Source organism: Sebastes umbrosus, chromosome 1, assembly GCF_015220745.1.
Source record: "Sebastes umbrosus isolate fSebUmb1 chromosome 1, fSebUmb1.pri, whole genome shotgun sequence".
NCBI classification, from domain to species: domain Eukaryota; kingdom Metazoa; phylum Chordata; class Actinopteri; order Perciformes; family Sebastidae; genus Sebastes; species Sebastes umbrosus.
Window position 1 is genome coordinate 8,966,081 of NC_051269.1, and position 26,123 is coordinate 8,992,203.

At 37.5% G+C, this 26,123-nt stretch overlaps 1 protein-coding gene across 2 annotated transcripts; it reads right to left on the reverse strand.

Moving 5' to 3' along the window:
- Positions 1 to 737: 737 nt before the first annotated feature.
- LOC119495443 (sodium- and chloride-dependent GABA transporter 2-like) lies at positions 738 to 24,673 on the reverse strand. Of its 2 annotated transcripts, XM_037781886.1 has the most exons (16): positions 23,988 to 24,672; positions 23,474 to 23,658; positions 22,669 to 22,803; positions 18,727 to 18,867; positions 18,403 to 18,484; positions 17,087 to 17,219; positions 15,803 to 15,937; positions 15,542 to 15,645; positions 13,742 to 13,866; positions 11,398 to 11,510; positions 11,139 to 11,276; positions 10,809 to 10,911; positions 6,623 to 6,723; positions 5,064 to 5,234; positions 2,492 to 2,637; positions 738 to 1,756 (listed from the first exon to the last, which is right to left on the reverse strand). In XM_037781886.1, exons 1-16 carry the CDS (start codon positions 23,993 to 23,995, stop codon positions 1,639 to 1,641), a joined length of 1,938 nt encoding a protein of 645 aa, XP_037637814.1. In that variant the 5' UTR covers positions 23,996 to 24,672; the 3' UTR covers positions 738 to 1,638. The 2 variants fall into 2 exon arrangements, with proteins under 2 accessions (XP_037637814.1, XP_037637824.1); XM_037781896.1 differs by lacking the exon at positions 738 to 1,756 and having other exon boundaries at positions 2,498 to 2,787; positions 23,988 to 24,673.
- Positions 24,674 to 26,123: the final 1,450 nt, after the last annotated feature.

The window sequence follows — 26,123 nt, forward strand, 5'->3', positions numbered from 1 at the left end:
ATGTATTGACCCATTTGTGCCGGCAACTGAAATTTTTTATTTCCTTAAACGTTCTCTGGGCTTGCCTAAAAAGATTTAAAAATCGGTCAAACCGTTTGTCTGAAAACTGAGTTTTTCTTATCATACTATAATCAGTCTTTGCTCACATGGGACTACTATTTTTACAATAGACTACATTATATTTTAGGTAGGGCTGTCAATCGTTTAAAATATTTAATTGTGATTAATTGCATGGTTGTCCATAGGTAATCGCGAGTAATCAAACATTTTTTATGTTAAAAATATACCTGAAAGGGAGATTTGTCAAGTATTTAATACTCCTATCAACATGGGAGTGGGCAAATATTCCTTCTTTATGCAAATGTATGTATATATTTATTTTTGGAAATCAATTAACGACACAAAACAATGACAAATATTCATAGCATGACAAACTGCAGCCCAACAGGCAACAACAGCTGTCAGTGTGTCAGTGTGCTGACTTGACTATGACTTGCCCCAAACTGCATGTGATTATCATAAAGTGGGCATGTCTGTAAAGGGGAGACTCGTGGGTACCCATAGAACCCATTTACATTCACATATCTGGAGGTCAGAGGTCAAGGGACCCCTTTGAAAATGTCCGTGGCAGTTTTTTTTAAAGTTTGGAGTGTTATTTAGCCTGCTTCGTGACATGGTTGGTACCGATGGATTCCTTAGGTTTCTAGTTTGTATGATGCCAGTATCTTCACGTTAGCTTGAAAATTGAGCCCACTACAACCTCAAAATCGCAAGTTGCGTTAATGCGTTAAACAAATTAGTGGCACTAAAACAAATTTGCGTTAACGCGTTGTCATCGTGTTAACTTTGACAGCCCTAATTTTAGGATAAAACAGTCGTCCCATGTGACCAAAAGACTAGATATATAATAATAGGAAAATGGCTGTATCTCAGAAACTACAAGGAGCACAATCAAGTATTTGGTATCTATGAACTCATAACAAGTTGAATATCAAAGATATGCACACATAGCGTAAAAAAATATTTCATATGGAAAACATTTAATAAACCAAATTTTAGCAAAATGTTGTCAAACTGTCAGAGTTGTACTGTTAGATACTCGCCCAAAGTATGTCCATACCAAATGTCAAGACTTTTGACCGATCATAACAAATGTTGATGCATTTTTCCTTTTACTAAATATATCATCTTTGGGCACAAATGCATCAATGGTGTGCTACCGGGTGTAATCTGTAGCTTCAGACTGCCATTAGCATTGCTGGCAACAGAATTTTGTGCAGAATTTCATGCCTGTTAGAGTGACTGCCCAGTGTGAACAAGTGGACATGTTGTCAGTCACCTAACATTTCCTATGTAGAAAATAAATAGGTCTTATATTTCTGGAACCCTGGAAGCGCTCGACAGTCTCACTTTGCTTCTCTATGCATTTAAACTTGGCGGTAAACACCTAATAAGCAGGGCAATCTTTCATCAACGGACAACAACCTCAGTGCCATATCAGAACTTAGGTAGCAAAACAGCAATTTCTACTCTCAATGTTGTATTATTTTACAGAGCATATCTGTGCAATCTTCCCAATGAATCCACTCTCTTTCCATACAATAAACTGTGAGTTTGAAGACCCGTAAACAAATCACATCAGTCAGTGAGATGTGATGAGTGTGGTGGGCTTACACGGCACAGCAAAATGCAGACTGAACTGTCGGAAGCAGCTTGATTCTTGGTAGCAGATTCAGGCTTATGGTCGCGGCAGAATGTAATATAACAACAGATATGCAGGTAAATAAATGTAACAGCATAAAAATATATAACATAGATAGCTAATAGACCCAGATAATAATATATATATATATATATATATATATATATATATATATTAGGAAACCATTTCAAAAGTATATATCAAAGAATAAAAAGGCAACCTGTACCACTTATGTGAATTCCTTATAAAGGCGTTCTGCATTGTATGAATATATCAGCTGCCACTACCTTTGGAGCTGGGGATATTTTTCTTAAATTGTTTTATTGTGTCATTTTTGGCAAGATGACGCTGCTCCATTGGCAGCCTGTTGCTAGTACTCTATCTAAAACAATACCCCCCCCCAAAATCCCGCTTGGATCAATAAAGCACTCTGGAGATGTGATTGTCTAACAATCTGTGGCGACAGTGCAGCTTAGTGGGCAGTGATAATAAAGATTGGCATCTCTTGAATCTCTATCTGTCATACTGAAACATGAAAACAGTTACTTAATCAGACATATTAAATGTTTTGCTTTAACTGAAAATAGATTTTTTTTTTTAAACTCTGTGTTTTCAACACTGTATATTATACAAGACTCACTGCTTATTGCGCAGGTTGCAGACCTGGTATGGTAACTTCAGAATGTATTGCTCATCTTAATTTCTTCAAAAAGCTTAGCTTGTAAAACCCCGAGCTTAAAATCAAAAATGACATTTAAAACATTAGCAAAAAAAGGTTCAGTTTTTCACATCTGCATCTCCATCTCAGCTGCACCACTTGCTTTGTATTCATTGGCAGCGGGAGTAAGAGAGTTGTCTGGGTTCAGAGGGCATTGCTCCGGTTGCTTTGCTGTGCTGTGTGTCTTGTTTTCAGGGCGACAAAGCTGCCTGAGGTTCTGTAGAAACAATCAGTCAGTTCACATCACATTAGACAAAATGTTGACGTGCAGTGCAGTGCAGCAGGTTTCCCAAACTGGTCAGCAGAAACACATCCAGAAAAGGAGGGAACGACACCAACAGCATTACGTCTCCCTCAGTGCTCCTTCCTATTTGTTAAAAGTTTTACTACGTTATTTTGTAACACACTGTACGAATGTTAAAGATTAATGTGGCGACAGTTTAACACATGGGGAGGAGCACTGTGGGTGGCAAACAACCCTCAGGAAGTGCGCCGGGTTTGAAGCTAATTTTTGTAGTAGCCAAACGGCGGTACTACAACTTCCGTGTCCGTCACGTGATGTCATTGGGCCCAAAAATACTTTTTCCCATAGACTTACATTTGGAAAAAAACGTCTGTAACTCGGCGGGTGATTTGTTTTTAGGCAAATCAACTTCCCAGTATGAACACTTGAATAGTCCTTATTTAAATCATTAGGTCCTAAAAGTTGTAAAATGCTCTAATAGCTGAATCCAATGTTACTTTACTTCCCCCGTTCATGTGAATGAGACCCAGACCGAGGCTGGAGCGAGGGCTGTGAGGCGGGGTTAAAGGAAACGCTACTGCGCCTGCTCTATGGGCCCAATGGATGCGGAAGATCGCCTGATGATCCGGGTACTTTATCACTCGGCAGTTGAGCCATTTTGGCTTCATGCGCCACTGAGCAACTCTAGAAATGAACGGGAGCCCGCCTCCAACGCTGTATCCAGTTCTCTTAATACATCCATGGTGGCATATTGCCATCTTGTACTTGATCATCTGACTATTCCTCTGGCGCCACTATGAAGTTGACTTTTGTGTTTTTTAGTGTCTCAACACCTATTGGACAGATTGTTATGAAATCTGTTAAATATATCCTTACACCCCCTAAGAATGAATCGTAATAACTGATCCTCTGACTTTTCATTCTCATTGTGTGTTTACAGGAAGACGCTGTCCGGATTACATGATTATCTCAGTGCCATGATTACTCTTTCAACCAGTCACATCTAAAGGTAAGTTTTTGGCTGTGCTGGCCTGTTTGGGCCACGCCAGCATATTGAGGTTTAGAGTAGTCCACCAGGAATTTGCCCTTGCATATATTTGATGGATGCAGTGTGTTGCTGGATGATGATGCATTGAGTTTTTCGCAAAAGTTGAGTCAGACTGAGGTTTTTGACACTGTGTGAAAATCCTTTAAATGTACAAAACTATAGTATTCTCTGAATTAGTGCTGTCAAAGTGTACATTTTTTGTCTAGTACTAGTTCAAAATTGTTTTAATAGAGTTGAAACGATTAGTTGACTAACCACTTCGTCCAACAGCAAAAAAATAATCGTCAACTATTGTGAGAATTGATTAATAGTGGAGATCATTTTCATTTTTCGGTCCACCCTCTCAAATTATTTTCTTTGTCTTATATGATAGTAAATTGAATATCTTAGTCAGACAAAACAAGCAATCTGAATTTTTTTTGTTGAATAGTGGTGGATATTTGTCACAGCAAACTATTACTTGAGAATTAATATGCAGTTTAAGCAATAATGGCAATAACTGTCAGTGACAGCCAGTGACAAGATACTTACCTGTCAAATAAAAAGAAAAAAGAAAAATATGAGCCTGTAATACGCGATATCAAACATACAAACTAAGCCTATATAGAGAAGCCTGGCCTCTTAACTCTAATTTTCTCACACTTCTAGACATCATTAGTGTCAAGTTGAGTGTCTTTGTCGGTATGTGCAGCTGCATCTCCTTGACATGCATGTCTGGGCGCGGAGGGGCCTCATTGACACGCTGCCGTTCCTTATGAAAGCTCTTATTACTCCTTTATGTAACTGGAATCTGATGCTTGTTGTACAACGGTAAAATAAGCAGTAGTTGTACAACTGTACAACAAGCAATAGTTGTACAACAGAAAAACAAGCAGTAGTTGTACAACAGTAAAATAAGCAGTAGTTGTACAACAGTAGAACAAGCAGTAGTTGCAGCCCTAATGTAGATTAATATTACTAATAGATCAGTTTATGAAAGCTTTTTAAATGTAAATCTAAAAATATAAAGCCGTGGTCAGAGGCATTATGTTTTCAAGTTGTCCGTCCGTCCGACCCAATAAAAGCAAAAAGCAATATCTCAGGGAACGCCAGGACGTAATTAATCAACATTAGGGCTGCAATTACCGATTATTTTCATTATCCACTAATCGGCTGATTCCTTTTCTTGATTAATTGTTGGTTCTATGAAATGACTGAAAATAGTGAAAAATGCCCTTCATAATTTCCCAGAGCGTGAATTGACATATTTAAATTAAGTGTTTTTGTCTGACCAACAATCCCAAACCGAAAGAAATTCAGTTAATTATCATATCATCATCGTAATATTTATCTTTCTTTATTGAGTACATACCTGCCCTATCGTCCCTTTCATCTGCGTAAGTTTAAAGATGATCCACAGAGGAACTATGAGAACGCAGAACAGTCCGAGGAACCAGCCCAACGCATAAGCCCAGGTCGGGTAGACGTAGGTTTTGTTGAACTTGAGAGGCTTGTATTTCACCACTGAAAAGATGAAGGTACCCTGACAGGAAAAAAAACAAACTATTATTTTTATACAGTTTCCGATTAATCAGGTCAGATCACTAATTTTTAACCTCGAGTAGTCCTGAGTGAGTAAGTAAGTAAGTAAGCAAGTAAATAAATAAATAAATAAATAAATAAATAAATACTTAAATAAATAAATACATAAATAAATAAATTACATTTAATAATCAATAAATCAATTTAAAAATAATTTAAAAATACATTTAGAAAAAAATTATAAAATAAATAAATAAATTAACAGAAAGAAATAAATAAAAGGGAAAATTAAATAGATGACTAGATAGGGGAATAAATAAAAAGTCTTTGTTTTAGTGAAACTTTCTAACTTGTATCAGACAGAGCAAAACTGGCCTAACACTACATACAGTCTAAAAACATTTTTATGAAACCAGACCTTTACCTCCGACCCATCAGATACCTCTGGGAAGAACTGAGACACAAGCCAAGTCTTATTGCCCAACATCAGTGCCTGATCTTGTTAACTCTCATGCAGCTTGTTATCCACATACTTTATTCAGGCGTCAACATATCTTATCCATGTAATGTATGTTTTGTAATGTTCGGTATTCAGTGTAACCAGCAGGCTTTGCTGAACTGCCTTTAAACTTTTGACATGTTATAATCTGTCGTAGAATTTTTTTTCAACTCTCCTTCTTTTCCCTCCCTCCCTCACCTCTCTCTCTTTGTTTGATTGTGTATATTCAATTACTTGTTAGGTACCCATCTCATTCCCTCCTCCTTGTTTTTGGCTCAGATGCAGTTTGAGGTGAAAAGTGAGTGATTGGGAAAGATGTGAAACAAATAAGAGAGACCATATTTGTTCAGGTACAGGTCAACATATACCATATATTAACTTTCCTGTACCTTAAACACATAGGTGGCAATATGATTTCCTTCCTTCCTTCCTTCCTTCCTCTCTGTATCACCTCACATTTGGCAATATTTTTCCTGTAAAATGTGCCTGTTGTAGCCCCCTTGATAACAACGAAGAGAGCGTCTCTATCCCTCCAAACCAAGACCTCTCAGATATAGCCTGTTTGTCCAAAGGAAATACTCAGGAAACTCTCTTCAATTCACATTTTTAAAAATCTCACTTCTTCACCTCTTCATTCACTTGTATCTCTCACTACGCACCTCCTGCCACTTTAAGCACAAGTGGCAGTGATGACATTTGAGGACATAAGTAGACTGGTGGTAAACTCAAAACATCAAAAAGAAGTTAGTCAAAACTGCTTCAATTTTCTTTTGTTCACCACTTTTCTCACAGAAAAGACTCATTCACTTTGTCATCTATTTTATGCACAAATACATCAAACTACACGTCTTTTTACTGTTGATGGGAATTAAAGAAACTATTTCACTCACCAGACAAACAAAGGGGGTGATGTAAAGCCAGCAATACTTCATTATTGGCCATGGACGATAACCCACCATGTCTTCAATGTTGTCATAGAGACGGTCTGCGCCTGGTAATCAAAAGGAAAATAAACAGCCTGTTTTAACTTAAAATCTGTAGATATCATAGACTGTACATAAAGCTGGAGAAATGACAGCTCCCGAAAAGGGAAGCCAAAACATCTTGATTGCCACCTGGTGGCTGTCTGCAGTATAGGTCATAAATTCCTCCATCTCCATGTTAGCGGATGGGACATGGGTCAAAAGTCAAAGTGCACGTCAAATAATTTTTTCCCAAAGTTGGTTTCTGTCATTTTAGGTAGTTCTTATCATGCTGATGTATGTTCAAGTGCTGATTTTTGAAAACATTTTGAGGGAAATGTAAGAGAGAGGAGATGTAACTTTAACTTTTCATAAGTGTCACCAGTCTGTGTAATAGAATATGTGTCAATTTGATCATAATTGTAGTTATAGAGATATTATGGTTAGTTGTTGTCTTTCTAGTCAAACAGCTACTGTGGTATGGTGGACTGAACCTGCCAAAATAAAAAAAAGTGAATAAATAAATAAATGATTCGATAAATAAACATTAAATGTAGCAAAAATAATAATGAAAATAAATATAAATAATTAATTGAAAAATTGTGACATAAATTGATATTTCTGTTTTAATTTGCTTCTTTATTTATTTATCTTTGTATTAATATCCTTATTTATTTATTCCTCTGTTTAATTTTCCCATTTATTTATGTATTTAGTTTTACATTTTTTAATTTATTTATACATTTTTTTATTTTTTATTTATTTATTTATTTTATATTTATTTTTAAATGCGTGTATTTATTTATTTAGGCACAATTTTCCCTTTGCATTTCACCCCTTATTTATTTCCCCAAACTTATTTATTTCTGTATTCTTTTCTGGGTGTGATCATGGGGTCAGGGTGCATGACTAACAAATACAAAAATAAATGCATAAATTAATTAATTAATTAACTAAAATAAATGCAAAAATATATAAATACATTTTAAAAAATATATAAATAAATGGGAAAATTAAACAGAAGACAGATTTTATCAATTGATTAATTAATTAATTAATTAATTGCATTAATTAAATGAACGTAATATAATTTATATTATATATATATACATAATATTGATTCACCTTTTTTTAATCATATTTTCTCCTATCTCGCCTACTTCAGCTTTAAGAGTAACTTTTGTGGGTGCTAATGTAGTGGTACAGTTAATATTTAATCAACAACAGTTGGCAACAGCACTTTACCATGTCAAACATTTTCTCACATCAACCCCAAACCCCTCTGAGGCAGTATTTAAATCCCTGGTGACAAGGGGGGCAGTGTGAAGGACGGGTTTTTACAGAGTGAATGTATCCAGCTCTCTAATATCTTTTGTATTCATTCACAGCCAAAGAAAGAGTGCCAAAGAGATCAAACGCCCCTCCTCCAGAGGATCAAATGCCCATCAAGCTTAAACAGGAGTGAAAGCTGCATGTTAAAAACAACATGGGAATGTAAGTGTTGACAAAATGTCTCATTAATCAACTGTCAAAGTAGCACAGGAGTGAGGTATTAGGCCACGTTGTAAAGGCACAAAGGAATTTAAGCTATAGGAGCGTCAACACTCACCTCATTTAGTAACGGAAAAACAACTTGTAGGCTTAAAACCCCCGAGATCAACGATAGTAATGTTGGTTACAGTGTAATTTAAGTGAACACTTGACTGTTGTTTAGCCTACACCTAAAATGAGGTCTGTTTGCCATCATTTAGTTCACAGCAGCCTCAGTTTAGAGAAACTGACCACTCACACGCTGCTGATACAAACTTGCACCCTTTTCAATGGAGCTTCATGCTTCAATGTTTAGACCTTCAAAAACAGTGATAAATGTATTTTTAAACCCCAACCGTCATATTTTCACCATCTAAATTGGGATTTTTGAGACCGATACTGATATAAATATTTGGGAATGTGACGTTTTCCCTGGTTTAATTTAATTGTTACTCATCCCCTGGACTCTAATCGAGGAACGTAACACTGAGTTTCAAAAAATCCAACACCAACACGTGACTTTTAAATAAGAAACCCGAAAATTTGGTTATTAAACGAGTTATGACTAAGATACTGAGCGCAACATTGTGCAGTTGTCAGTCCTCTCTGTGTAATGGAGACACTGTTTCTAAATGACCTCAAACAAATCTTTAGCATTTTTGTACTGCCTTTTCTTATTACTTATCTGCCGACGAAAACACAGATACTGATATATTTGTGATAAGATAATAAGATAATGATATTGGTCGGGCCTATTTTTCTGCTGCTTTTTACAAACATCCTTGATGTAAACAAACAAAGAATAACTTTGATTCCTTTCTTGTGTTAGTCACTGTATTAAAATACCTATCAATTACTTTATTTTTAAAATTTTGATTTTTTTTTAAATATTCAACAAAGAATGTTCTCTATCAAGATTTGACAAATAGTAAAAAAAAAAAAAAAAAAAGATACAGAAAGCTTAATTTGAGACCTTTTTTTAAAATATTTGTATACCTCTATTAGATAGTGATAGTAGAGAGAGATGACTTTTGACCTTTGTTGCGGTTCATGGTCGGCATCTTACGGGGGGGAGACGTTCTTTTTGACTCTCAGTAAAACAGATAGAGAAGTGCACTCTGCTACGAGCTCGCTCTTTTTGAAAAGGATATTGATCTTGGCTTAAAAGATGCATTATTGGACTGAGTTAAACCTGCAGTAGGCAGAATGTTTTTGGCATCATTGGGCAAAAATGCCATAATAACCTTTCAGCGTATTGTAATTCAAGTGTTCTGAGAGAAAACTAGACTTCTGCTCCTCCTCATGGCTCTGTTTTCAGGCTTTACGCACCTCCTCATGGCTCTGTTTTCAGGCTTTACGCACCTCCTCATGGCTCTGTTTTCAGGCTTTACGCACCTCCTCATGGCTCTGTTTTCAGGCTTTATGCACCTCCTCATGGCTCTGTTTTCAGACTTTCAGACGGGAGACTTTGACCAATTACAGGTCATTTCAGAGAGAGCGTTAATATCGGCTGTTCATTCAACGGAGCCGGCTGTCAATCACTCGTGAACTCCGATCAAATGGTCAAACTAGGCAGCGCTGATCAAATATGATTAAATATTCTGTTACTGTAATGCCTATTTCTCTCCTCAGATGTTTTCAGAAACATCTTGTAGTGTACTGTTTAGCTGTAAAATGAGAAAGTTTGCTCTGTCTGGTGGGCGGTGCTTGGTTTTTCCTCAACTGATCTCAACATGGCTGCCAGGTCACAAACTTTCTCATTTTACAGCCAAACTACATTACAAGATGTTTCTGAAAACATTTTACGCAAGAAATAGGCATTACAGTAACAGGATATTGATTCATATTTGATCAGCCCTGCCTAGTTTGACCGTTTGATCAGAGTTTGTGAGTGATTGACAGCTGCTCAGAGACGTCAGGCTCCAGCTCGGCTCTGATTGGTTGTTTTCTTCTGGTCTGTGAAATCTTGCAGATGCCATTAAGAGTACCAGAGGACACCGGAGGCACATGATTTCTTCTTTTCAGATTACCTGTCTCATGCACTACTGTCAGGATATAGTGACCGTTTTATAAAAATAACTTTTTTTAATCATACTTGCTCCAATTCTGCCTATACTGCAGCTTTGAAGCCCAATTAAAAAGCTGCACCAAAATGGCGATTTTTTTTGTTAAATAAGGCTATGGTGGAAAAACAAACTGTGAATCTCCTTTACGTAGTTTAAACTGTGTAGAATGACGTTTTTATGTATTTTATGCCGCTGGAAGTGTCCTTCTAAAATTCAGATAACCATATGGTGAGTGTGGTAAGCCATGTTAAGCAGAAATGTCAAAAGATACCTTTACCTGAATTAACCCCTTTAGTCACAACAGGTGCTGAACAGCTGAAGGTGCTGGCCTTCACAAAAGTTTACAGCATGTTGTCAAAGCATGTTGTCCTTCACTGGTTAGGTTTGCATCAAAGAATACATACCACGCTATAAAGTGGACTTTTGTCGGTTTTCATCAAAAGACAAAAACCTTCTAAAACCTTTTAAAGCTTACAAATACATTGTTTGATTAATGCAGGATAACCTTAATGACTCACCATATATCCATCCGATTGCTATCGACTGACACACTGAAAGAAGGAAAAGATTGTTGCCACTACAAACGTAGTGGTCAAAAAGTTGAAGGAAATATAAGCCTCCCTGCAGGAAGATAGAGGGTTGATTGTTATTCCACATCAAAAACAAGTTAACAACACAACAAGTTTGCTTAATGTTCAGATTAGTTCACATTTAGCTTTTTAAAATGAGATGACTAAAGCGATTTGGCGTGATACAGGTCCAGGGGGAGATTGTCTTGGCTTGTTTTAGGACAGTACACAGGCTCACTTTTATTCATTGTGAACACACCACACATGAGTTCTTCTCACCTCTGTGACGAGAAGGAGGCCGAGAAAGAAGCAAACAGAGCAGAGACAAAGCAGCACCAGTTCTCGGCGATAAGCTCTTCGAAACACGGTGGGGAACATGTCGGTCACGGAGGTCATCAGGCACTCCAGACTCACAAACTGCCAGAGACACAGACCGATGAGTAAACTGAAATACTTCAAGACAAAAAGCTGATGTCTGCAATCAACAAAGATTAATGAGGATTTATAACTACTTAATGAAAATGTGTTTGTATCTCACCTGTGTATCTGCACCCAACAAGATGACCATGATGAAGAAACATATGGACCATATCTGCGGAAAAGGCATCATAGCTACTGCACGTGGATACGCAATAAATGCCAATCCAGGTCCTGTATTGAGAACATGCAGATGAAACTAATTATAATTTAGATTACTTTTAAGGGACAATATTCATATTATCGTGTAATCATGTGACAAATGTTGACAAATGTTAAAATACACTCAGTTGTATTCCAGCTCCCACAAATCATCTCTTTTTTGCCTTTAAAATGCAATTATTTGAAGTACAGATTTGATTGCTGCAGACAAGGACTGTGGACCATATTGACTTGACGTCGACGACATCATTTATTTCCTGCAGATTTTTTGGTGGCTTGTTAATTGCGGAAAACTCAATCAAAGAGTTTCACTGATGGGCTGGAAATCTCACAAATGTATTATTAAAGTGAAAATACAGGAAGGGCGTTTAACTGTCTTAGACGTAGGATTAAAAGGATAATCTGAGAGGTTGTATTGTATTAAAAATTGTATTAATCTTTGAAATTAACATGTTTTCCCAGATAGTCAGATTTTTTTTTTTTTTGGGACATTAAAGATGAATCAATGAAAAGAAACATTTGCGGTGAAATCAGCGCAGATCCACTTCAAGTTCACTTTTGATTTGGTCAGTAGCTTGATAAGTGCTGACCAATGTGTCCTGCAGTAAATTATTATGCTGGAAGTTTCCAATTCAAAATGGATAAACATATAAAAACCAGCTATTTTCAACCAGTCTAAGAACGCCATCTAGTGGAACACAGCGGTACTGCCAAATGGTTAGATTAAATTAAAAAAAACAAAAAAAACATTATTTGGTCATTTGCAAAGCTAATTATTTTCATATCACAAATGTGTTCAGGAATTCACATAAATAAAAAATGTCAAATTAAAATGCATATTTTTAATGACCAATGACGTTTCAATATCACCACACCAATCACGACACATCATAGAGACAAACTTGTGTTTTGCCACTGTTAGTTAGCTAACGTTTCCTCGAATGCAGTGACACAAAATGGGTCGGTTTTTGAAATGAAAAAGGTAATATGGGAGACAAACCTGCACCGGTAAAAGCTCCAAAGCATACGGTGAGGAAATATGACCCTGAATACATTAAATGTGGATTCTTCATACTTAAACAGAAAGCACCCTTGATTTGTTGGGGATGTTTGCTCAGGAAAAGGAATGGGCTTCAGGCACAACAGAAAGTCAACACAACATTAACAACTCAGTCAAAAGCCACTTTGACAGCTAGCTATATGGTTGCTGCGTGCGTAGCTCGTAGCAAGAAACCCTTCACGATCATAGATTCATCTAAGAAGTCATCATTGGAAACTGTTTGTAAAAGGGAAGGCACTTTCAAAAAATACTTGACTTTGGGTTTGAGAAGTGAAGCCAAAGAGGAAGTGCCTTAAACCTGCATTCTTTCTAATAGCCAGCAGGGGGCGACACCTCTGGTTTCAAGAAGAAGTCTGATTGTATAGAAGTCTATGAGAAAATGAGCCTACTTCTCACTTGATTTATTACCTCAGTAAACATTGTAAACATGAGTTCTCAATCACTAGTTCCAAGTCTTCTTCAATACAGCATGATGTTCATTTAGTAAATTATGGTCCCATTTAGAGTCAAATAGAACATAAAGCAGGGGATGCTTTAGGGCAGGGCTACCTTGTGATTGACAGGTCGCTACCACGGCGTTGTTCGGTCTGGGAGTTGTACGTGTTTTTGTCTTACAACTTTACAACATTTTGATCTAAAAATGTCTCATTTAGCGATCGGTTATACCTCCACCTTCTCGTGTCAATTCTGGTTGCAAAAAAACAAGATGGCGATGGCCAAAACGCCAAATTCGAGGATTCAAAACCATAGTCCACCAACCAATGGGTCACTACGTCCACTTCTTACAGTTTATGGCAGCAACCAAAATTCAGTCAATATCACTCTGCCAAGTGTCCCAATGAGGGTAAGCAGAATATTTATTTTGGTCATTACAGCTGACAGCGGCATACACACATTTATAGCCCATTTATTCTTATGTGTTTTCATCATTTATTTGGAAAGGTGGTCCTTGGAATTTTTTTCAATAAAGTGGATCGTAAGTTCTAAAAGGTTGAGAAACCCAGGTAAAACCACACTAATGCTCATTTTTCAGCCGGTCACAGGCTCCGTATTTGAGCACAAACAACAGCTAAACACTCAACCCTGTCTATATAATTATTCTTAGTGGGAGCTCTTTACGTAAACAGAGAGGTGATCATTAAATGTATGTACTGTAACAGAAGTGTTGTAGTGGCGGTCTTACCAGAAGCAGCCACTTCAGATATTGGCAGTCCTTGTTCGTAGGACATAAAGCCCAAAACCGAAAAGATTGCAAACCCTGCCACAAAGCTTGACCCGCCATTCACCAAACACAGAACAAACGTGTCCCTGAGGAAACAAACAAAGAAGTATTTAGCTAATGAATGACTCTTTTGGTAATTGTGTTTAAAAACGAATGGAAATGTGTAAAAATGTTACAATGAGAAGAAAACAATCGAGCATGCGATAACGGTAAAAGTGAACACATTTGGCTGCTCAAGACAACAAATATTATATTGATATATATTGACATTTATCTAAATACACGGATGGTGAGTGATGTAAAATGTTAATGTGGCGCGGATCGTCATTGCATGGAACCAGGTGTTATTATCGGTTTTTCATTCACTCTGCCTTGATGGAGAGCATGTAGGTTGAAAATCATGCCTGACCAAATAAAGGCGTTTACTGTACTGTACCTCATCCCCTTTCAACAGTTATAACTTTGGTTCCCCCCAGTGGCTGTATTGAAAAAGACACTGTGGTAGTAGGGGCAAACCACGCTGAAAGCAACACATAGACTGCATCAGTTGAAGATTGATTTATATTCTTACAAAACAAAATGTATGCCAGAAAAACAAGTTCCTGTAATCGCGTAACATTTCTACATATAGTGGCTTTAAAAGTCAATTTCATTTTGAAATCTCCTTTTTTCTTATAGTTTATCAATCATCTTACTGATTGATTAAGTGCTTGACTTTTTTTCATCTTCTATCAAGTTTTCCCAAAGTATTGCATCACAACTACTAAATTAGAGCAAATTAGATTGACTCATTCAGATTTATAAACGTGTTTGTGCACTAGATATGTGTATTTATTATTTATATACATTTTATTCAATATGTATATTTTTTTTACATGTTTTTATGTTTTTTTCTCTATTAATTTTTCTTTATTATTTATATCATTACTTTGAATGTATCTTATATTTTTATATTTTCATTTACTCAATATTATTATTATTATTATTATTATTATTATTATTATTATTATTATTATTACATAAAGTATATTTGAGACAAGGTTAGGTTTATTACCTATAATATATCATTACCACATTTTCTTTCTATAATTATTATTGTTATTTTATTTTATTTTTCTGGTTTCAATATGGGTTTTAAAAACAAAAAAGAAATGTTGATGCACGTTGGAATTGAATTGTAAAATAAGCCTTTCGCTAATAAAAAGAAACATTTGACCAAATTAGAACATAATAGCACCATAAAGTATGCCATAGAAAACACAGATATTGGCGTATGTCAGTATCTTTATCAGAATCAGAATGAATGAAGAGCCCATTTAAATCACAAACTACATCCAAACTAAGGCTGTTCACCTGTTTACGTGTCTTTGACAGACATGGATGTGTGTTACTGTGTATTTCGGTCACGGTGGAGCTTCTGAAATGTGAGGACTTACTGCTTATTTTTGTCATATACGATAGTAAAATAAATATCGTTGGGCTTTGGACTGTTAGTTGGACCAATCAAGCAATTTGAAAATGTTGCCTTGGAGAATGTATACTCATATTTATCACATTTCACAATTTCTGACCTTTTTTTTTTATCAAGAAAATCAGCATATCAATTGATAATGACAATAATCATTAGTTGTAGCCCTAATCAAGACATAATAGTATGTTTGATACAACAAGAGAAAAAATAATTGCTAAAATCTCAGGCTATGTTTTAATGATGCATTCAGATTAAAAAAGTAAAAGAAAAGCAAAGAGTACTTTACTTACTTGTAGCAGTCATTGTTATACTGATTGTAACTGCCCAGAGATGTCAAAGTCCCCTGACAAATCCCAAAGGAGAAAAGAACTTGTGCACCTGCATCTATCCAAACCTAACCAGATACCAAAACATACATATTAGTAAACTTCCACCGCTTGAACTGCTGTAAGAGTAGAAGCATATATCATATTTTACAGTATTTGGGCTTCCGGTGGGAGCCGATTGAGCGGGCGGCTGTCTTATGTTGAACGTTTGAATTTATTACTTACTTGAGGGTCCACCAACCTTTTCGGGTCAGGATACAGATAGAAAGTTATACCATCGATAGCTCCTGGTAAAGTGATTCCACGAGCCAACAGAACCACCAGCATCACATAGGGGAAAGTGGCAGTAAAGTAAACTACCTGTCAAAATGAGACAAAGGATTATTAGACTCTGATAAGAAGCTGCAACAGAAGATTCCTGGATTCATACTGATGTATAAACTATGTAATTATTCTGTACAGTCTGCCGTGTATGGAAGCATCTGCATTCGTTATGTTTTTTCATTCATTTGTAAACAACTGAATGCTGAATAAGACATTTTTAGGCGACCAAAATGTTGCAATTAACTCTCATGAACTGAAAACACCAAGTGAAAGGGTTAAAGTTCTACGACGAAAACATGTACAACTCCCAGACTGAACAACGCCATGGTAGCGACCTGTCAATCACAAGGTAGCCCCGCCCTAAAGCATTCCCTAATTTATGGTCTATTTGACTCTAAATGGGACCATAATTTACTAAATGAACATCATGTTGTATTGAAGAAGACTTGAAACTAGTGATTGAGACCATAAACTCATGTTTACAATGTTTACTGAGGTAATAAATCAAGTGAGAAGTAGTCTCATTTTCTCATAGACTTCTATACAATCAGACGTCTTTTTGCAACCAGAGGAGTCGCCCCCTGCTGGCTGTTAGAAGAATGCAGGTTTAAGACACTTCAGCATTGGCTTCACTTTTCAGACCCGGAGTTGCCCACTGATCTTGACTCAAAGACAGCTGACTGACTCAGTGAAAGAAAAGTTTGTTCTTAACACATGAAATAGCGCTACAGTCATGCTAGCAGCAGCGTGACAATGTACTTTGAGCTAAATGCAAACATAAGCATGCTAACCTGCCCACAATGATAATGCTAACATGTTGATGTTAAGCAGGTATAAAATGTACAGCACATAAATTGGCAAATAACACAGTGACAAAAACACATATTGACATACCCAAAACACATAGAAATAGAAAAGCCAGAGAAAATAAGTGGGGTTTTAGCCTGAAATTGGCATGTAGAGGGAGACAGTTCCACAACTTGGACACAGAAAAAGGCTTCATAATTAGTCACTTCCAGGATGACAATGGACCACTGTGTTAGACTCTCCACCACCAACAAACCACCAAATGAGGGAATACTTGAATCCCATGAATGTGAACCCTTCTTCAGTTGCAATAATAAAAGGAACACACACACTAACACACTCAAAATCCAATATCATCCTCCAAAGAAAGACTTGTACCTTTCCAGTGGATCTCACTCCTTTCCAAACACAGAAGTAGCACAGGATCCACGCCAGCAAGAGACACAAGGCCAACTCCCACCTCAGGCTACCAACCTCCTCAATCCCTTTGGATATACCCAACACTCGTCTCCTGAAATAAACACATAATAATATTGCCAAATCAGTAAAAACAGTTTGAGACAAAGACTTTGTTCAAGACTTCTAATAAGGTTCCTGAAATAATAAAGACGGTTATTATGATAGTGAAGAATGATCAATGTGACTGATCATGCGGGGATATTAAGACATTGCACCACATTCATGTTGAAAATAAAGATGTGTTTTTGCAGAAGTCAATTTTTTGCTTTTCAGGTGGAAAGAAGTCATTGAGATATTTCTGGCAACACTTAAGTACAGTTATGCAGCTTCAAAACTGAGCACTTATTACGCTGCTCAACATTAGTGATGGCCTTCACATTTCAGCCCTGAACAACCACATAAATTAACAATTTGTTTCATTTTGAATCCTATTTATGTCTGGCTCGTGTGCGAAATAATGTTTACATTCTGTCATTTTCAGCTCAGCATGTGATATGGAAGAAAGATGGATGAGTATTTGTTTTTGTCTCTGTGTAGCTGGACAGCAAATGCAGAGTATCAAACAGAGTGTGTTTCTCTTTGACTGAAATCAACCTCATTAATCATGGTGAAATGGTTCAGGGAAGGAAATCCTCCTGCAGTGACTTGTTCCTGTGGTGCATTCCTTAACGTTGACTGAAGAATTGCTCAACCTTGTTTTACAGTAAGTAAAAGTGAAAATGGAGGTTGTTCTTAGTGTACTGAAAGGTAAGATATATATTCATCTGTAAATGACATCAGATGATGTTGATGAGTGTACTGAATGTTCTACATGTTATCTATCAAGGAAGGTTGACCATGACTTAGCAAAACACTTGCACACCCTGTTTTTATGTCTTTGCTGCCAAATTATTTGTATGTCACGGCCAGATTCTTTGTAGAATTAAAATTCTGGTGACAGACTGTATTAGATTACCAAATTTCATGGCAATCCACCCAATAGTTGGCAATCCATTTCTTCTTCTTGTGGTCTACATTGGAGCATACTGAGAAATAATGAGAATGTATGGGCTAACCAACATGGAAATGCAGCTCACCAGTGACCAATGTTCGTAATATTTGACTAATTGGTTCTACGGGCTGCTATAGTCTCTTTACAGAAAGAGGAATGAAAAAGACAAACACACAAAAACAACAGGATGCCAATGCACCTTTAGTGTCAGCTATGAAGGAATACAGGTGTGAATTACACTTACTCCCAGAATTCTGTTGCAGGCGTTGTTGCGTTTGCTGTCCAATTGGATGACGCGTTTGTTTTATCAAATTCAACACAAGACTCTGTGGGGAAAAACAGGAGGAGATGTTTTAATCGACCCAAGTGTAAATTAATACTTGAAAACAAAAAGACAGATACAGTTCTATGTACTCACCAAATACAAAATAATCCACCATTTTATAGTAATCAGTACTCACTAGTTATCTAACTGTACCTTTTGTGAGCTACAGGGCTGCCGTGTAACCAAAAGACACATGTAGACATAGATGTCTGTCATACACGTAGTTCATTTCTGCATGTCTACCTGTATTCCAGGCGTTCCTGCAGCTGGCCCATGGGACTTCAGCACTGAAGGACGAGAAGAGGTAGAAGAAGGCCCACGCCTGGATGACGATGTATGACACGGCAGCATATGCGATTACAATCTGGGTAGCATAGCCAATCCCTGAGGACACAGACAAGGTGTGAACAATGTAGATTTTTGATAATGATGAGCAAAATAATACAGCATAGAGCATATATTCCTAAAGAAAGCATTGCTATTGTAGTTCTCTCGTGGTTTGTTGGTTGGTCATGTGACCAATTCATTCACAATATCAGTGGACCAGTGGAGCCGGTTGATTTAAGTGCGGGGTAGCTGTTCTGAGACAGGTGGATTCGCTCAAGACAGGCATGCTTGCTAAGGCAAGGTTGTTTAACCAGTTAACACATCTTCAAGTTTGTGATCTTGTTGATGCATTGCAAAGACACTTACAGATAAAGAAACAGATTGAGAGCTGCGTCACAGAAGCAAATGATGCCAATCTGTGTCCAGACATCCAGGTCGGTTTGTTTCCAGTCTTCTGCGTGTTGAATGATAAAGCTGCTGATCATTTTTTTTTTTCTTGTCATCGACAAATTCCATGAAAAGACTAAAACCAACAATTAATTGATTCTTCTACCGAGTGTTGCTCGATCTTATTCCTCGGTGCCATAGACCTCCATTGTTTTCCAAAAACTATTAAAAACACATCAATGAGCAAAGCTGTTGCACTGGGCGACATGCTAATTTATAATGATAAACACAGGCTCTGTAGTTTAGTTTGAGTCAATCCCACATTCACCATCCTGCTGCTGTAAAAACTCACTAGAGTAGTGATTCCCAACCCGGGGTACCCCAAGGAAAAGATAGAGAGATTGTAGAGTAGCTCAACTAGTTTGAAAAAAATAGAAATTGTGATTTGATAAAAGAATATATCAGCTGTTATAGTAATGAATAAATAGTAGAAATAAATATCTAAAAGTAATGACTAAACCGGTCAAATGATTAGCTAAAAGTAATGGACAAAGGGTTGAAACATTCAGCTTCACTCCAGGTAGTAGCTGTTTGATTGCTGACCAAACCAACCTAAATATTGACAGTTCAGTTGTATGAAAAAAATGCAGCGGCCGTGAGCTAGCTAGTGGGGCACACTCACATACGTGAACATGCACTAAAAGGCATGTGCAGCCGGCCTGGCTATGTCGACAAAGGAAAGAGAAGCTCAGATTACAACACACACAGAGGGAGAGCAACTTGATTCTCTTCCCAGGTAGACATTACTCCTCTGTATCTTTACATAGCGATGTCCCTTTGTTTCACTGCACCCTAAAGCAACTGGATGAACAGCATTCAGCCACTTTGGTTGACACCAACTGCTCAGATGACTATCATGTCTGAGCGATGAGCCAGAATGATCACAACAAAGAGTAAAGCACCATTCAATCACCCTGAATCGGCGGGAAAGGATTCCCATAATGAGTTACGGTCTGATCCTCAGGGGGGATAATTCTTTGGTGGGAATTAAGATTTGAACACTTCATTATATGTCCAATACATCTTTACAGTGGAAATTTTTGGGTGCGTCTCAGAGTCCCTACTAATCACTGGGTCACATTTGGTCTGATACTGTACGTAGCCAAGTTTGTGGCCAAGCAGTAACAGACACACCCCTGTGCACACAGTGTCATTTGGGTTGTAAAACATGGCAGCTTGCTTTCAATGAATCATATTGTTCTCAAGTTAACCAACCGGTTCATCTCTGACTGGATAATAAACTTCTGTTATAGAAATGTACTTTACCAAGAGAATAATCAATCAATAAAATCAAGACAGTTATAGACAAATCAGGTAAAGTCAATTTTACAGTATGTTGTTCTCGACGCAGCAAGAAATATCTGAATTAATAAGTCATTCAGTTCTGTACTGAGTCTATTTTTAAACAAGTGGGGGGGAAAAAGCAGAAGGAAAAAAAAGCCATAACTGGTACTCTGTGACATTAACTATTTCCTGTCATTTGAAACTATATTCTGAGCTATGCCTCTACTGGGCTTATAAATATGACTTGACCCTCTAATTAAACCTAATAAAACTTGGGGTAGCGTGTTCATTATGTTCAAGGGTTTAAGGGATAGAGCATTGTTTTTCTCTTGAATCAACAAACTCAATGACCTTCCAATTATACAGCTTGGAGACTTAATTCCATGTAAGCTTTTGTAAATGATTACTTTCATACCGTTATTCATTTGAGGAATAATGTCACAAACATACACCTGCTGATGTTTATGTCTATAATTAGCTGACTTCATTTAGTCTGTCTTTATGTATCTGTAAAGTTAAGATATATATTCATCTGTAAATGACATCAGATGATGAACATTTTGGAGAAAAAGGAAAGAAAAAGTTCAGCCCTGGAAGGGTGACACATTTGTAAGATGATAGTGAAGAATGATCAATGTGACTGATCATGCGGGGATATTAAGACATTGCACCACATTCATGTTGAAAATAAAGATGTGTTTTTGCAGAAGTCAATTTTTTGCTTTTCAGGTAGAAAGAAGTCATTGAGATATTTCTGGCAACACTTGAGTACAGTTATGCAGCTTCAAAACTAAGCACTTATTACGCTGCTCAACATTAGTGATGGCCTTCACATATCAGCCCTGAACAACTGTGGCAGCTGCCAATTCTCTGGTGCTTGCTGTTGTTTCCCTTTTCCCTGGTGTTTTTTTGGTTGAGTTGCTGAGTGATTAGAGGGTTATTCAGTTCACCTGTTGCGCAGGGTGTGGGGACTGGCTCTTAAATGATAGTTGAGAGCAGCTTGGTGCATTCCCCTCTTGGCCAATCAGGGTGTAACTACGCCCTTTCTGTAGGGCTTAAAAGAGGAGGGAAACTGCACCCCCAGGGTCATTCTGATCTCTCCTTCACTCAATGCAACATGTGTTATCAGCTTTATCAGAAACTCTGGTCTGTTTTGGGCCCTTTTGGGATTCTGTGATCTTTGTGTTTTGTTTGTTGAGAGTGTTGACTCCTAGTTGGGGAAACAAGTTAAGTGCCAACCAATTAGGTTACCTGCACTGGGACGATTAGGTGCTATTTGTGCAACAGCTGGCTTGCCTTACAATAGCCTAACGCCTGCAGGCTGTATTTTTGTATTCTATTCATTTGTTGATTTTCAATGAAACCCTTTATACCCATTTCTTTTAGTGTATTTTATTTGGGAAAACTTTAAAGGAGGGTAAAAGGAAAAACACAAACCAATATTTCAGTTTCCTTAATTGTTTGTTAATATAGAGGCATTTGTTCATTATTGAAGAGGCATTTGTTCATTATTATTATTAAGAAGGCATTTTATTTTATATTATTATGTGGATGGGAACTGTTTTTCAGTCTTCTGACTCAGTACCGCCACACAACCACATAAATTAATAATTTGTTTCATTTAGAATCCTATTTATGTCTGGCTCGTGTGCGAAATAATGTTTACATTCTGTCATTTTCAGCTCAGCATGTGATATGGAAGAAAGATGAATGAGTATTTGTTTTTGTCTCTGTGTAGCTGGACAGCAAATGCAGAGTATCAAACAGAGTGTGTTTCTCTTTGACTGAAATCAACCTCATTAATCATGGTGAAATGGTTCAGGGAGGGAAATCCTCCTGCAGTGACTTGTTCCTGTGGTGCATTCCTTAACGTTGACTGAAAAATTGCTCATCCTTGCGGAAAAATGTGTTTTACAGTAAGTAAAAGTGAAAATGGAGGTTGTTCTTAGTGTACTGAAAGGTAAGATATATATTCATCTGTAAATGACATCAGATGATGAACATTTTGGAGAAAAAGGAAAGAAAAAGTTCAGCCCTGGAAGGGTGACACATTTGTAAGAATTGAGGGGTATTTTTATACAATAGGTACTACTTTTTGCATTGTGCAGTTTTGTTTATTACACTGACCTTCACCCAAGGGGCAGAAGTGCCTCCAGCAGGTGATACATCCTTGAGATGTGTACTGCCCCATGGCCGTCTCCAGTAGGAACATTGGGATTCCACAGGAGAGCAGAAACAAGACGTAGGGAACCAGAAATGCACCTGAGAGAAACATGACAAACATATCAAAATACCGTTCCCCCTGTACATCTGATAAAGAGCCACATCACACATCATCATTCCTGTTTGTTTTACCAATGTTTCTAATCACGGAGAATGTAATTAAAAAAGGCTGATTACACAATCGAAGATTTTACAAGAAGATTTTTTGTTCATGGTTTCTTTTGGTTTTGTGTTTTTCATGGAAACATCTGGATAGCGTAATAGTCCACATGGGTTCCTCTTATAGTATTTACCCTATAAATTCGAAAGAATCTGACACATTGTGGATGTCTGTGGCATCTACACATCTGTGGGCTTAAAAAAGATCAAACACTGGAGGAATGCGACTGCAGAGTTTAAGGAGGCATAGCATGACTTTCGCAACTTATAATGATTTTTATGTTAATGGCTAACTTCCAGATTCGGCAAAAAACAATGGTCTGCTTTGTTCCCTGAGTTGCATTTGGTTACACGAAGAAGGAAAAAAAAAAGGTTTCTTTAATAACAAACAGCAGCTTTGTACAACGCCTGAGTAACTTCCTATCTGTTTATGCGTCGCAGTTCTTTTTCCATATTTGTTGACATAACACTTTGATTGAGTGCAGCTGTTTGACATTTTAAGAGGGGTAAAATCATGATATGGTTTTAGTAGCCTGGGAATCCTGCTTACCTCCCCCATTTTTGTAGCACAAATAGGGGAACCTCCAGAGGTTTCCCAGCCCAACCAGGGTTCCTGCTACAGCCAGCAGAAATTCCAACTTGTTCGCCCACTGGCCTCGATCCAACAACTGTGTCTTCTTCACCAGACTATTATCCTGACCGGGCATCTCAAGGCTGTTTCCTTTAAGGAATTCTCTTGACATGTTTAGAAAAAAGCAACAGATTAATTACAGATCCAATGAAAGTCTGAACTGAAATATCCTTTTGCCTCCTCCACATTTATATGAAAAGGACTGTCAAACGTTTGTAGCTCTGGGTTATGCACAGAAACAAAACTTCTCAGCTGATTGTTTGGCACTGCTCATAAGCTTTGTTTTTTATTTGTTGCATTTAAGCTCTTGGGATTATCAGGAATGGAAAGTTTTCACCAGCAAGTGTTTATCAGAAAGCTGCACTTATTGGAGCACATTTTAGAATTAAAGCGATGCATTTAGCAGCCCAGTGTAAAACAAAAAGGTACTTACCCCTCCATCAAAAAGCCCCCTCCTCTAAGAGTTGCTTACAGCAACAGCAAACTGATCAGTATTCCTCTCAGCTGGGTGCTCCGCAGGATCTCTACACAAACATGTCATCAGCAGAGCCAGAGTGAGAAACAAAGTGTCTGTGGTCTCCTATGGATTCTCTATGACCTAATTATCTCTCGAACTGGTTGCACACCATGCTGTCTCACTTGAAAAAGTGTTTGGCTCTGACAACGGTCCAAGGTATACCACTTCCCTGCTGTAGTTTTCCACTGAGACAGAAGCAGCTTGAGTCATTGAGATTAGCACAGTTGCTAACAACTAAACCAAATCAGCTGAGCCGTCTCTGTTATGTCAGTGTTCTCACAGACTGCAGTTATCTGCCAATCGGGAATTTGTATAGCTTTAGGGCATAATACTCACAGGGAGATACATAAGCCCCTTCTCATTCCCAGGGCATCAAGACAATACAAACTTTTCTACTTGTCTTGTTTTGTTTGGCATCTTATTACTGTGATACATGCAAGCACAGCTTTAACATGTCATTCATTATATTGATACTACTTTGTATTTTAATCTTCATGATCTCTGACATAATGGTACTTTTTTCTATCTTACCTATTAACTCCCCTTACCCAAAGCTTCAGTATGCAAAGGATTTTGGCATCATTGGGCATTCTGCACCTCCTCATGGCTCTGTCTTCAGGCTTTGAAAAATTTAGAGAGACTTTGGCCAATCACAGGACAGTTCAGAGAGAGAGCGTTCCTATCTGCTGTGCTGGTGGGCGGTGCTTGGTATAACCTCAACATAACTGTCCGCTCACAAACTTTCTCATTTTACAGCTAAACAGTACACTACAAGATGTCTCTGAAAACATGTAAGGAGAGAAATAGGCATTACAGTAACAGAATATTGATTCATATTTGATCAGCGCTGCCTAGTTTGACCATTTGATCGGAGTTCGCGAGTGATTGACAGCTGCTCAGAGACGGCAGGCTTCAGCTCGGCTCTTACTGCTTGTTTTCCTCCGGTCTGTGAAATCTTGCAGATGCCATTAGGAGCACCGGAGGACACAGAGGCAATTGATTTTGTTCAGATGACCTGTCTCATGCACTACTGTCAGAATATAGTGACCATTTTATAAAAATAACTTTTTCTAATCATACTTGCTCCAATTCTACCCACTGCAGCTTTAATCCTACTGTTCATAAAAATATATCTGTAGTTTTTATTTTTCAATAACGTCCCTCTTCAAGTTTTTATAGTCGTCAACTTTACTGTGCTTCTTCTGATACTGCGACACAATTTACCACCATGGCATCAATAAAGTTTATCTTATCGCACTGTTATAAACAACATCTGATATAGAGTCTGGCATGTGCTTCTGAAATAAATTTTATATGTACACTTTTTCAGTTGTTGATTATAGTGAGACAATGATGTGATGCATTTAAACAAAATTTGTTATACATTTAATTTATAATCAAATGATGCTATTAAAGGTTCAAGTACATTTACTTACATGTTATATTTGTTGATATTCTCATTATATCCCGGCAGCAATCAATAAATCAAATTCTTGGACAAAAAAAACCCATAATATGGTATTTTTGGCCGTCGCAGGACTGTAATAAGCTACCTGCCTGCCTGCCTGTGCACACTATGTCCGTGCACTTATTGCATGTCACCAGATAGCTGTGAGTACAAACATAACCAGCCCCCACCCCTCCAAACACACACACACACATATTATTTTGGGGGAGTGGCTTTGGAGAAAGGCCTAAACAACACTGTCCGTGTTGCCGATTGGTGACTTTCTCTCTAGATTTAGGGACTTTGGGAATTACTGCTGTTGGCAACACTGGGCTGGGTTTTTCGGTTTGGTCATTTAAAAAAATCTAGAGTACTCTTGCTAGTTTCTCAAGATTACCAAACCTACCTTTAAAGTACACTGTAAAACTATACGCTAATGTTACTCAATCAGATGATAAATCTCTATGGATAGATGGATTAAACAGCTTCTATATTAAGTGAGAGGTTAGACTGAAACCCAGCTCGTGTTTTGCCTAATTAGTAAAGCTCTCGAAATGAGCAGCACAAATATTGTTTCTTGCCTAAATAAGTTGTCATATAGCAGC

Coding starts and splice junctions, on each gene's coding strand:
- LOC119495443 (XM_037781886.1), bottom strand. Junction 17,220..18,402: donor CCTGCAACAGAATTCTGGGA/GTAAGTGTAATT, acceptor TGTTTATTTCAG/GAGACGAGTGTTGGGTATAT. Junction 2,638..5,063: donor TGAAAGGGACGATAGGGCAG/GTATGTACTCAA, acceptor TTGTTTCTACAG/AACCTCAGGCAGCTTTGTCG.